Below are 14,500 nucleotides of genomic sequence, written 5' to 3' on the forward strand. Positions count from 1 at the left end.
CTGTTCTGATTTTTAAGAACTTGCTTTGTTTCATAGGTTGAAGTTTTTGCAGACTTATACCTTTTTAATTAACTTGAGTTGGAGGGTAAGCTGCCTGTGCTGCAGGCTCAGGTGGTTTTAATGTGCTGCTATCAAGCCTTCACATACTCCTCACCTAATCACCCTTGTCACCTGCACCACCTCGCTGAGCTGCTCAGAGGAGGGAGACTTTCTGATAAATGCGACGCACAACCTGAAACAAACCCTCTTGTGTCTGAGTTCCTACAGCTTCCAAGTTCAGGCGCAGAGTTCTTTTGTTTTCCTTCGTAGGTGCTTAGCTTAGAGGTGATTTTCCTGAGCAGACTGTTGCACGGTAACCGTTCAGGTAAATCTCGCTCATGTATGTTTTGACAAGCACATTGACTGCTGCTGTGAAGCCCACCTCCAGTGCTTCTCTCTTCTAGGATTTTGCCTTTCTTCAGCAGCAGATATCCGCCTAATTCTGCCTCAAAATGGATGACTGTTGTCTTTTTTCTGCCTGCCCATGTTGAGCTGGGGAGATTAGAGCAATCAGATTAGGAGCGCTGCTGACCTGCAGACAAAGAGAGAGTGGTTAGCCGGAGTCATCTGAAGCTCTTCTTCACTGCTTAATGTTCTCCATTACTTCAGTTTGTCTGTGAACCTGTTTCTCTAGATGCCGCTCGACTTTATTATCTTTAGATAAAAGGTAAGCATGAGAATTAACTGTTCTTCTGTCTGTAACAACTTGACAGTCATGTGGTTGCTAACTGTCATATTTGGCACAATGTCACGGCAGATCTTGTGAGGTGCTTTTTAAAGGATTTAACAGTTATTTCAATCTGTATAAGTTAGTTGTTTACCACAGCTTCTCTGTGGTGTGACTTGTTTGCCACACAGTTTCTACATTTGTTCTAAAAGGCTTGTGCAAGGAAATCATGTTCTGAGTAATTACTGTTTGAGTAACAAGGTGATTTCAGAGAAGTCGGACACATGATGATAGCTTTTACCCTCCAGTTGGAGTCCTACAGTTCCCCTTTTGTTTTTCTAGACAAGTGATCGTGTGCAGGTTGAAATCGCATTTGTCTGTCAGGTGGCATAAAAAGTCCTCCTTGACTGTTCTTAATGACTGTGTAAGGTAATGCATTTAGTAGTTTCCATAATGTTATAATACTATTTCTTGTTGTCAGCAAACTGCACACATATCCATAAAGTGGTCCAGTATTAGTTCTGAGGTGTCTGCTCTACCAAGAGTGGTTTAAAAACCTTTCCAGCTCGGTCCAAAGTTTGAGTCAAGACAACTGAGAACAAACTCCAAGTTTACGATGATTAGGACCAGGTTTGAGTCAGGTCTCACTGCAAGACAAATAAACCGTGCCTGCATGTCATTCTTATTCCGTTCTGCTGGGGAGTTAATTGACTGACTGTTTGCGTTGTCCAGATGAACTGCACTGACTGTTGTGTTGATGTGTGGACTTTATGTATGACTGTCCAAATACAAAAGATGTTAACCCAGTATTTGGCCGGAGCATGCTCTGTGGAAAATGTGTCAACTGATGTGACTTATTTAGATTTTGTCTAAAATGTAAAATCACTGCTTGATTTATTTGGTAAAACGCAAGCATACAGTCAAAGATAACACACAGAATGTGGGTGATTTTCACTTAATCAGGATGTTCTTTAGGTGCGAACCATCCTGTTACCAATGCTGTTTATCAATCCAGTGCTTAAACAGCACTGTTCCTGGTTCTTTTTGTTCTTTTTTAAAAGGAAAATTGAAGGATGGAGTGACAATTGTTTTGTTAAGCCTGAAAATCTGAACTGCGAACAGAGCACTTCCACAGAGATTCATGGATTCAGTCACAAATAAAATATGGTGTGTGACATTTTCAGCATAATATAAGAGTTAAAAGCTTATGACTGCATTTTTTACTGTGTAGTACTGGTGTACATGTTGAGCCAAAGCCTACGGGCTGGGGATGAAAAGCAGCATTCAGAATGACTAAGGGAAGTAAAGCTCATTGTGGTGGACTGTAACTACTAATCCACCTATATTCTGCCCCCCTCCCCAGCATGCACAGACTGGGGAGTCAACAGGTCGCTGTTCTGGTTGCTGTCAATAAACCAAACTTTAAAGCAGCTTATTCTAATACAGATACTCTACAAAAAAAAAACAGTAACTTTAGTGTGGAGAGAAGGAAGATGAGGTTGAGAAAGGTTGAAAACACGGTGCCATCAAAATGATCACAACAAAGCGAGTTTAATTGTGATTACATTCTAACACAAATAAACCTCTGCACAATCCATTTCAGCACTCAGTCTGGAGTATTTATATTTGTATGAGCTACCTGGTTGGTCCCGCTAAAACAAGTAAAGCACCTTGTGTTTTGATAAGTCTCAGTTATGATAAGATAGGTCCGAGATCAAACCTATTGTAGTCTATACTAAGACAAGTTCAGATACCATTAGTGCTGGCTCTGTCTGATCAGCAGTCATGGACAGGTAAAGATCTCTGGTTAATGTCATGTGACCATGATTATGGTCACATCAGTGTTATGCAGACCACTTAAATTGAAGTCTGTCCTAAGATAAAATCTATTTAGTCATCACTAATCGAGTTTTATACCTGCAGGTTTATTACAGTCTGATGACCCCTTCAAGGGGCCGTGCAGCGGAGCAATGAAGACAGGCTCTCAAATCTGCCTCCTACTGTGGAAGAACTGGACTCTTCGCAAAAGACAGAAGGTACAACTGTTTATGAGATGATACTACGCTGCACCACAAACTACAGAAATCGCAGAAATCATATCGCCATCTGTTTGACATAACGGTCTAAACTGGATGTATTTGTCTTTATACCGAAAGCATTCATTCTCTGGCAATGGTAATGCATTGTGCTTGTGTTGTTGTTGCTCTGCTTCTTCACTGTATATGTCTGTTTCATATGGTTCTGTCTAGGTCCGCTTCCTAGTGGAGATCTTCTGGCCAGTATTGCTATTCATTGGTCTGGTGTGGCTCAGGAAGGCCAATCCACTATACCAACAACATGAGTGTAAGAAGAAATTCCTGACTGAGATCCCTCATAAGTAGCTCTCATTGTTAGATCAACAAATACAACTTCTATTTGCTGTTCTTTTCATGGGGCAAATAACACATGTTGAACTTTGTCAAGTCTTACAATCAGGTCTTGAGCACTCACTTGCACTCTACTACGATGTGTCTTTGTTCAGGTCACTTCCCCAACAAGGCCATGCCCTCAACAGGGATTCTCCCCTGGATCCAGGGCATCTTCTGTAATGCTAACAACCCCTGCTTCCGATATCCAACCCGGGGAGAGTCGCCAGGCGTCGTCTCCAACTATAACAACTCGGTGTAAGCATAATCACTGCACTCTTGAACCTGGGACACTTAACTGTAGAATTCAAACCCTCCTTTGAATATTTTTGTTTATTCCAGACTGGCACGGTTCTATGTGGATGCCCAGGAGCTTCTGCTCAATGATGCAGAGGTCCAGCAGGTTGGCCGGCTCTGGCACGAAATGACGTCTTTCTCAAACTTTATGGATACTTTGCGTAGTAACCCCTATGCAGTCTCAGGTAAAAGGCAAATTGTGAGAAATAGTTCAGTCTGTCATACTTGTCTTCTGAGTAAACTGGCTAATAGAAGCTATTCGTCTTTCTAATCTGGGCAGAAAAAAAGATTGCTGAGACCAGTCCAGCTATGATCCTAGCTTTCAGGACGGATGTAAAACTAAAGGCAAAATTGATGCTTATCTTAACTGGTGGATGTGGAATTGATTTATTTATTTATTTTTTCTGGTTTATTTTGCCAAATAATGAAAAGCATATGACATGTACAAAGAGATCATCCCGGACAGTGTTGTATAAGCTTCCATTTCCTTGCTTTCATGTTATTTTTCTTCTGACTGCTGCACACTATTCGCATTGTTGTGGTCGTTCACATGCAAAGAATTTTTTAGAACCAAGCCTCAAGGCACATATATATATAAAAAAACGTTGTTCTGAGTATTCCTTCCAACAAAATTAACTCCAGCTTTTGGCAGGGATATTTGTGTAAACACTCAGTTCTTTCCTGCCAATCTGTTTCGCTGTGAATCATTTCCTCTGAGCGCTCCAATACTGGTCCGGTCAATATTGTTCTGTGTGGCTCTGATCTTTCGCTATCGCTGTTTATGATTTTCCGTCTAGGCCGCGGGCTGAAGATAGGCGATATTCTGAAGGATGACGAGGTTCTCACGGCTTTCCTGTTAAGAGATGCCGGCTTTTCAGAGTCTATAGTTTATCAACTTGTCAATGCGCAAATACGACTGGAACAGGTGAAGTTGCAATTTTGACTGAGTCACCTTGGCTTCTGCACAAAGGTCAAGATGTGGTGTATCTGCCTTACAGAAAATGGTATGAATCACACTCTCATGAACACATTCTGGCCTATCTTATCTTTCCATATTTTCTAGTTTGCATTTGGCATCCCAGACCTGCAGCTGAAGGACATAGCATGCAGCCAGGCCCTGCTGGAGCGCTTCATCATCTTCCCCAGTCGCATGGGACTCCACGGGGTCCGCAATGCCATGTGTGCTATTAGCCAGCAAAGACTGCAGAGGATAGAGGATATCCTTTATGCTAATCTGGACTTTTTCAAGATCTTCAAACTGGTTAGTAGCTTTCTTTGGAAGTGCTTCACACAATTGCAAGGCCAGTCATTACTGCCAGTTTAACATCCTCTTCCTGTTCTGCTCCCGTCAAAGCAAAAAAAGGTCCCCAGTCTCCATCTCTTTAGCATATCCTTGACTTCTCTGAACTGCAATTTAAATGAAAAAAAAGAAGCCTTTTAGTCTATCAGACTCACAACGAGTCCAATCTGATGTCAGCAGAGATAAATGTGGCTCCACACTTCCACGCCATCATTTATCCTCCCACACATTCTCAAGATTTCTAAGAGTGTTAGGCACTTTTATTGTGGACTATATGCAGAAAGAATGACATATGTATTAAAATGTGGGTTTGGCGAGGGCAACCAGGGTGCTACAGCTCCTAACCTACACAGTTCTTTTCTGGAGGAACTGGATAACTTTGTTATCTCTGCTTTTGTAACATTTTGGATTTAAATCAGATGCCGGTTCCTGTCATGATAACTGTATCAGCACCCCAGCACGTAACGTGAAGCATGAGAAGTGATTCTATGTAAAGATTTGTGGTGATGTCAATGCTGCATGTGCTGCCCAGAGGTTGACTCTGGCTTGCAGGTGACTCATTTGTTCAGCTTGTTGCTGGCTTGTAGTTTTGGAATCAAGCACATTTACATTAAAAGCAATGAACACAGAAAACAAATTCTTTTTGAAGCGACACCAGTGCTCAGCTAGTGTCCTTTTAATGGCTTGAAAATATCTCCAAATATATCTCTTGAAAGAGATTTATCTAAGATTTTAAAGAAATACAAATCACACTTCAGTCTTTAATCCCTTCTGGAGAACCTCAAGTTTCTATTCTATATGTATGTGTTCAGGTTCAGGCTTGGTGAGTCAGCTGACTGGCTCAGGGAATTCATATGGCATTATCCGTCTTGGCCTGTTTCTCTAATGGGCTTAGCTAGGGTGTGCCGGCAGCCTGTGAGGTATTCTGTAAGAAAAGATGCTGCGTCTCGCACAAACACTACACCAGCATGTGCTTAGGTCTGCATACTGTAGCTTCTGTAGGATTGAAAGATCGGTACCGTGATAGGGTTGCTATGCTCTTTTTTGAAGACAGAGAAATTTGAATAATAGAGAAGAAGATATCTTAAATGTTTTGTAAATGAGGCCTATAAATAAAAGGCAGAATAAGATATATAGTCATACAACTTTGAGAAGAAATATATAGACAAGAGCTTGCAGAATGAATTAGTATAAGCTTATTTCACTTATGTCCCCCTCTCTTTTAGAGGACACTTTGATTCAGAAAGAAACATCTCAACAACTACTAGAAGGATTATCATGTAATTTTGAACAGAAATTGTTACTAGATGTCAAATCCTAATGATTCTCATGGCACCAGCCATGTCTGAAATGTCTTAACAGTTATTACATAGATGGCCATGATATATGACACACATTTTCATGTTGTCCTCCAGATTAATCGCAATAAATCATTCATTCATTCTCTATACCCGCCAATCCAATTCAGTGTTGCGTGGGTGCTGTGGCCTATCCCAGCTGCCATTGGGTGAGAGGTGAGGTACAACCTGGACGTGTCTCCAGTCCATTGCAGGGCCACACAGAGACTGATGAGACAGACAACCATGCACACTCACACTCACTTCTAGGGTCAATTTCACCTATTAATCAAGCATTTTGGATGGTGGAAGGAATATACAGAGAGAACCCAAGTATAAATGGGGAGAACATGAAAAAAGGCCCCACTCAGGATTAGAAGCAGGAATCTTCTTACCTTGAGGCGACAATGATTTTGATGTTGTAATAAATTTCCTCTGCCGAGTCGACCTGTATTCTATACCTACAGCCATTCAGATGTCATCTATGAATGTCAGTCCCATATCATTGCACTCCCACCTCTGTGCCTCTCTGTCAAGACTGAGTATTCACTCTGGTGCTTCTGACCTTTCAGTGAGGCTGGAACATATTTTCAGTCAACTTGATTTAATCTTCACAAATTTGCTTCCAAAATGAATTTGTTGTCATTCACGTTTATTAGAAGAGTGCATTCTTCCATTAAGAGTTTTTTTCCAAGGACATCGTTTGTAGAGGCTGATGTTAAGCAGTGTCCTTTACACTATCTGAGCTGTCACAGAAACTCTGACTTCCACTGATAACCCCTGTACCCGAGTCTGAAGCCCTCACATGTCTGTTGTTCAAAGTTAGATGCAGAAGTAGCTCACATTTTGCTGCTCTGATCAGTGATACTATAAACCCCAGCTCGTTCTGTTCTTCTTATTGACTATTGACTCATTTTCAGTTCCCTTGGCAATTCCTGTGGCTTCATGGCAGCTGCATCTAGATAATCATTGCTCATAGATCCAAAACTAACATTTCAGGTTCTCCAGTGCCATTTGATTGCCTTATCTGTGCACTCAAGTTAGAAACAGTTTCTCTCAGTTTTGTTCAGATGACGACAGGGTGTCTTGTGTGTCAGTGATCACAGCTGTAATCTCTATTGCTGTGTGGAGTTTCTGTTTTTAGGGGGCTGTATTATACAATATTGATTCTAGATTCTTTCTTATTACTACACTGACCTCTGCCACATCAAATTGTCTTCCCTTATTATGCTCTCGACTTCCTTCATCCATCAGCCTCTCGGTAGCCTCCCTTCCCATTCTCTTGCTTTTTCTCTTCCCCACTAATCATACTGCTTCCCTCCCTCCTTCATTCATTGAAATGAAGGCACGAGGAATGCAAGAGGAAGCACGTCACATGCCTGTGTTTGTCTTGGCACACAGGCTTTCCTTACCATCAGCACTTTGCCCTGACCAGGCATTTTCTAACACCTTCTGCTAATGGTTTCCCAAAGAGATAAAGTCACAAAAGGAGTTTTAGTGGAATAATGTTACTGTGTTTCATATCAAATATTTGATTTGTGTGAAGTTCAAGAAAGAATCAACAAGGTGCACATTTTTATAGCTACTTGTCAGATCCAAAGTGCATTTAAAAAAAAGGTTTGGATAAGTTGATAGGTTTTTGTCCAGTTGGCTGCTGATTGTAATTCCTGTGAAATCTGTGTAAGAACGTGGGCAAAAAAAGGTTTCCTTCCTTAGAAACTAACTTCTTAGAAGTTTCCAGATGTTAAAAGTTTTTTTTTTTTTACTGTGTTTTCTGTGTAAGCTAATCATGAGACATGACTTAAAAAGAACACAGATGAGTTCGACACAAATGAACAAAGGGCCATTTGTGTTTAAATCTCTCATTTTATCGAAATTTATTTGGAATATTTTTCCTCAATGCATCACGTGACTTTGTTTCTCCAGATGCCTCAGGTTCTGGACAGCAGATCCCAGGGGATTGACCTGCACGTCTGGGGTCGGGTTCTCAAGGCAACATCAGAGAGGATCCAAGTTGTAAGTGCTCCCAAAGCCATCAATCCCCTCCACTCCTGCTCCTACGCTCTCCTCCTCGGTCCTGTAGGATCAGAAGCACCAGTATTTTTAGTCCTCCAGGAAACTCGCCTTTTCCGCTGTTCACTTTTTGAGAATTAGTCACAGAGGAGGCTGAGTGATGGGCCCAACAATGTGGGGGTCACATGCATGTGATACCACTCATCGTGTTGTCTGCAAATGCTAATAGGTCAGGCTCAGGCAAGTGCTTGAGGACGTGTATTTGCATGCATGTACAGTATACGCATATGTTTATGCATGCATGTTTATTATTAAAGAATGCTGTGGACTACAAATACAAAATCAGATAACAAAACAATGGAATGCATCTGAAGACAATAGAGCAGATTTTGTGGGAAAAGATAAAGGGCCATTCTAGGGAGTGGAATTAAAGGGACATCATAGAGAAATGTGAACTTGTAGAAATTAAAAGAAGACAACAGAATAAAATACACATCACATAGATATTTTATAAGAATATGATAGAAACTGAGGTGAAAATAATGGAATAGACCCCAAAACAAGGAAAGAGCAGAATATATATAAGGTAAAACACAATCTTACTCATCAACAATTTATCATAATACTGTACCACTGAGCAGAACTGAAGACAAGAAAATAAAAACAACCCTGTTCATCCAGCTCTCCCCTCTCTGTCATAAGCCCCTCCCATCAGAAGAACACAAGCACTTGCATACAGTGTTTTTTCCCATGAAATTGAATTAGCTGCTGCCAGTAACCTTGGCAAAAAAACTACATCCTATTGGGATTTTAATGACTAATCTACCCATAAAAATCTACTAACAGTTAACACACATTTGGGCATTTACATTTGAGGAATGGCAATAGAAATGACAACTTTTCTGAGGGGACCTATAGTTGGACATCACAGGCTATATTTCCTAAAACTCAGAAACACATAGAAGAGGAGTTTCCTTTCAGACCACTTAAATTCTAACAAACTGAAAGGTTGAACTTAAAACAATGATCTACCCCGGCTTTAACGTATTTGCATGTTTATGAATTCTACTCTGTGGTCCACACTCACACTAAAAGCCCGTGGTGAGATGTGTGCTTCAGCACGTTCGCGTTACGTCTCGAGGGGGAGTGTATCCCATCATCACCTTGGCCAGGGATAACGATTGGAAAGAGCGAGGTGGGAGGCAGACAGAGAGAGAAGGAAGAGGGGAGAGAGGGACATTCCTTTGAGGTGACACATCCTGTAGGTGGGACCTCTGTGTCACCGTGGTGACAGAGAGGCGAGCCAAATATTCTCATTACCCACCTCTGCTTCCTCTCAGCTCAGTGCGTGTGTGTGTGTTTGTATGTGAGAAGTAATAAATAAGAAAAATAAAGGAAGAGGGAGTGAGTTAAGGATAAACTGAGGGTGTGCTGCAGCATGTGTGAGAGAATGTTTGCGCACATTCACATGTAAAGTTTGCTTTGGGGAATAGGACATAGAACAATGAGTCATGTTTGTTGCTGACAAAACTGGATTGATTGTAAGTGTTGAAATTACAATTATTATCAAAAGAACTCAACCCCATCTAATATTAGTCCTGATATGACATCTTAAGAACTAAATTCACCAGAAGTTAAATTTATGACGGTCATGAAATATGTGGAGAAACATATTTCTATTCCCACCAGCAACAATTCTGGGGGCCCCTCCTTAATATTTCTTTATAGAGAAAATGGTACACATCAGGGAGAATTGCACTTGTATGAAGCTATTTTTGTCCTGTCAATAGGAGGATATTTAGTCCACCCCGCCACTATCCTCATCATGTGAGGAGAGGCATCTGTCCAACATGTCTGCTTATCTTTAAACTATTGTTTTCATGTGATCGTTTACGCTCTGAAATTCGCAGGTTATGAATGAATATAACAAACATAAACATCCCTGCCCTGTGTGTAATTACTTAAAGAAGGTCAAATAGCTCAAAGCTAATTGCTTAGAGTCCCCAACAGAAACATCTATTTATCCTGCTGGAGCGATTGGAGGTCAGAGGATACTTGTTCTTACTTGGCAGCAGTGATCAGCAGATGAGCTGTAGGTTCAAGAGTATCCTAGTTAGGTTGCCACGACTTCACTGCATTTTAGGTCGTACTGAGTGAAAATATGTAATTTAAAATGAAACTACAGATCACGTAAACACTGTGTTAAATTTGTATCTTGTATGTATTAAAAAAATCCTGAAATACCAAGAATTTTCTTTTAATCCCTGTGACACTCATAAAACATTAGGGTGGAAGCTAGTAACCCACAGATACATTTCATAGGTTCCTGTGGAGCATGAAATGATGTAGCTTATACTGGTTTGTAGTTTATAGATTACACAGATTAATGGACAATGTGATCACAGAGTTTCTATGTCTTGTACAGCTGATGGAGCGGGAGAGTTCTCAGGAGCTCCTGAAGGCAGTTTCCTCTCTGTTCCAAGCTGGAGGTCCGTCCACTTTCACCCAGTTGATGTCCAGCGTGTCAAACCTCTTCTGTGGATATCCAGAGGGAGGGGGGTCCAGGGTCCTGTCCTTCAACTGGTATGAAGACAACAACTATAAAGTGTTCCTGGGCGTTAACGGCAGCAAGAGCCACAACTATGTCTACGATGACACTGCAAGTAAGCAAAGATGTCCCAATACCATTTCATGTACAGACTGGCTGTATGCATACTTTTAACAATTCAGTGTAGCTTTTTTGAAGCTACTACACAGAATTGATGTATTTTTAAATTCTTACCTAACAGGAATCTGTACAGACATGTTTACCCAAGACAAAATTTGATTGTGTCAGGCTTTTGATGATAGCGATTGCTATAAGCTTATTTTGTTGCTTAGTTTATCCAGCTGTTTATCTAGCTGTTGCTTAGTTTAGAGTTGATGACAAGAAAGCTTTGCAATTAAACTTCAATGTTTTAATCTCACTCTATTTTGTCCCGTAGTGGTAAAAATAAGACAACTAAGCAGGCGTATTCAGTCTTTGTCATGTGTCTGCACAACACATTTGATTTTATTGCTACATATTTGTAAGTATTAGATTCTACTCTTTTCTCCCCCATTTAACCAATCTAATTTAATCAACAATATCTGAATGGTGGCCAAGTGTAGGATAATAAAATTACTACCTCTGCTGATAACTTCTTTTTCCTCTTTTTTGTCTCTTCGTTCTTCTTTATTAAGCTTTTTTTCCCCATATTTTCTCTTCCCTCAGCTCCCTTCTGCAACGCCCTGATGCAGACCCTGGAGTCCAACCCCATTACAAAAATTGTGTGGAATTCAGTCAAGCCCCTGCTGATGGGAAAGATCCTGTACACTCCCGACTCCCCTGCCGTCCGCAAGATATTAAAGAGTGTAAGGCAGTCTACCTCCAACCCGACCCTTCACCTCTCACTTTTTCTCTGCTCACCCCTTCTCTCTTTTTCTACTTCTTTCAACACACTCAGTATCTGTGCAAATGCAGCCAGCCCTCCACCCTTCAGTGGAATGAGCTGACTGCAGACGCAAGGGAGAACAGAGGGATGGGGGTGGAGGGTTGAGCGATGGGGAGCAGAAGAGAGAACTTAAGAATAAATTGAATGAGAGGGTGCAGCAAATGAAGAACAAAGGGATATGCTCTCTGATTATTCCTTTCACAATTTAAAAAAAAAATTGAGCTATGTTGGGTTTCCTGGATTTAACTCTAAGGAATTTTATGTACAAAATCAGCTAATTTCTTTTTAATTTGGGACAAATTCGACACATTAAACAGTAAACTATTCTGTATTTTCATTGTTTACAAGTTTAAACAAGTTTAACCTTGTATCTATTGATAGTGTGCTTAATTTGTAATGCAGCACATCAAATCTATGAATGTAAACTGTACAAATAAAACTGACTGGGCTAGATTCTCATTCAGAGTAACTTCATAGAACTGTCTTGTACTTTTTATTTACAGTGTTGATATAAGAACCTTCTGAACACTCAGATTTCATGTAGAACCCATTAGTGCATCTACTGTGTGTGTTTTTCACTAAACTTCAATAACTTGCCTTCACTTATCAGATTCCTCTTAACCATTTTTGGGTTCAGCATAATTTTTAGTGAGGGAGTTATTTGATGCTCAGAGGCTACAAAGGCATTTAATTAGGTTATTTTACTATACCTGCAGGGTCTGTTCTAAATTTCTTGCTTTATTTTTATTCTTCAAATGACTTTATGGGCAAATTCTGGGACTGATGATTTTACATTTTGCTTGGAAACACGCTGACAATGTGAGATTCCACTGTAATTACCAGACTTTTCGTCATCTGTTTCTTGACTTGTACTTGTTTGTCCTCTTGAAAATATCTCTTGGTTCCACACATTTGGTGGGCTCATCCTGCAGCATTTTACTAGTCCCTGCTTGCATTTTTTTTCATTTGTACACTGCTTTTTTTTCTTTTTTCAAAACACAAAATGGATGGTCTCAAGTGCCTTTAACACTTTTTTTAAAGGGAACTTATTTCAGGTGGTAGCATCCATAGATTTGCAGTCACAAGTGCAGAAAGTTAAACATTGATCGTTTATATTTTTACAATGGGACACCAGCCAAATGGGAGGGCTCTTGAGCTCCTCTCGACCATTATTAGCACAGGACACCAGCATTTATTAATTTTCATTGTACGTGTGTGTGTGCATTTGTGTATCCAGGCCAACACAACATTTGAAGAGCTAGAAAGGCTCCAGAATATGGCCAAGGCCTGGGAGGAGGTGGGACCTCAGCTCTGGGCTTTCTTCCAGAACAGCGTCCAGATGAACATGATCAGGGTATGAATACTGCACATATGCTGTACTTAATTTTCAGAGAAGTTAGGCATTAATTCTGTCTACTATTCAAGGCCTGCATTGAATGGTCTGGCAGATGGCAGGAATAATATCAGGGGAAAAAAATTATAGTCTATTTAAAAGATAATTTAGATATTACTTTACTGCAGCAAGACACTGTGGAATGGAGCTCATGAGTTCTGAGTTGCTGATGTGGTTCAATGATTTCCTGGACTCATACTCCCAAACACTAAAGCTATCATAAAATTAATTTTCTACTATGTTAAGTTTGATCACAGCTACCAAAGTTATTTTTCAGACACTGGAAAACATCTAAGTCCTCAAACTCAAAGTACTTGGTCACTGAAAAGGCAATACAGGGGAAGGACATACCCATTTGAGCCTGTTTTGGTTCTCTGTAGGTACTAAACACCAAAGGGATCACTTGTAAGCTTCAGTAAGGGCTTGAAGCGTTGAATAACTGCAACATGCTGTCACTGGGGCTTGCAGAGCTAAATATTTCTGAGTGTTACTCTCAGAGTCCAATCATTTCTGCCCTGGCTGTGCTAATTTTCTGTGAGAATGATGCACAAGACTTGACATAGCTGCTCTTAGTCTGAAAGGGACAGTGAAAGTTCATTTTTCATTCTCAGTGGGTAAACATGCTATTGCTGACAGTGGGAAATGATTTAATCAGCTTGTTTTAACAGGTATAATCAACAATATCTAATTAAGAAAAAAAGAAAGAAAAAAAAAGTGTAAACACGTTACCTTTGGCACCCACAACCGTGCTTAAATGTCTAGCACTGACCAGTTTAAAGTGATTACAGATAAAGCACACTCTCTCCTTTCATATATTTGTGTCTGTGATTGGAAAAAAAGCCTTGGGGCGTTGAGTATCAGGTGCTTTTGGTAGAAACAACTATATTATATATTAAATGAAATATTTTGTCACCACCTTTTGAGCCTTTTTCTGGAAGAGCTTACCAATAAACTTTGGAAGATGACTCAAACCTCAAAACTGGATGACACAAAAAGGACATTTTTCCACTCTCATCAATATACTTTACAGAATATTTCTTGTAGTTTTTGTTTATTTGAACACTGCATGTTTTAATACTCTTATCTCTGCTACTGCAGGACACCCTGAGGAACCCAACAGTGATGCACTTCATGGACAACAGTCTGGTGGAAACAGACTTTACCACTAAGGATATTCTAAACTTCTTGCACAATGGACCAGACGATAAGAGGGAGGAAGGAATGCCAAACTTTGACTGGAGAAACATTTTTAACATCACTGACCAGATCATACGCATGTCCAACCAATACGGAGAGGTAAGGAGGTCACTCCAATAATTTCTACTTGCCAAATCTTTCACATTCCCAGGACCTTTTTTTAAAACACAGTCTTAATTCTACAGACAGGAGTATCAGTCTTCCTGGTCTGCTCCTTGCAGATTGCAGCCAGGCCTTTTGAGATAGACCAAACCACTTAGCACAGCTTTACAGCCGCTCTCCTGTTTGTCAGACTGAGGAGTGGAGAGAACAAGTGTGCTGTCACCTCCTTCCCTTGCTTCCATTGTAGAGCCAGTGATAAAGTAGAGAGTAGGTGGGA

The 14,500-nt window shown here is 40.4% G+C and overlaps 1 protein-coding gene across 1 annotated transcript in view; it reads left to right on the forward strand.

The window, feature by feature from the left end:
* The first annotated feature begins 3,233 nt into the window (after nt 1-3,233).
* The window catches only part of LOC140268859 (retinal-specific phospholipid-transporting ATPase ABCA4-like), a 37,076-nt gene continuing 25,809 nt past the window's right edge, over nt 3,234-14,500 (forward strand). Inside the window, exons 1-9 of the mRNA XM_072363851.1 lie at nt 3,234-3,369; nt 3,454-3,593; nt 4,206-4,333; nt 4,472-4,669; nt 7,972-8,061; nt 10,484-10,721; nt 11,312-11,451; nt 12,769-12,885; nt 14,023-14,220. Coding sequence (XP_072219952.1) covers nt 3,248-3,369; nt 3,454-3,593; nt 4,206-4,333; nt 4,472-4,669; nt 7,972-8,061; nt 10,484-10,721; nt 11,312-11,451; nt 12,769-12,885; nt 14,023-14,220 — 1,371 coding nt within the window. The 5' untranslated portion in view covers nt 3,234-3,247. The remainder of the gene's footprint in view (nt 3,370-3,453; nt 3,594-4,205; nt 4,334-4,471; nt 4,670-7,971; nt 8,062-10,483; nt 10,722-11,311; nt 11,452-12,768; nt 12,886-14,022; nt 14,221-14,500) is intronic.

This window comes from Leuresthes tenuis, unplaced genomic scaffold (genome assembly GCF_036924035.1).
Source record: "Leuresthes tenuis unplaced genomic scaffold, fLeuTen1.0.hap1 SCAF_14, whole genome shotgun sequence".
In the NCBI taxonomy this organism is placed as follows: domain Eukaryota; kingdom Metazoa; phylum Chordata; class Actinopteri; order Atheriniformes; family Atherinopsidae; genus Leuresthes; species Leuresthes tenuis.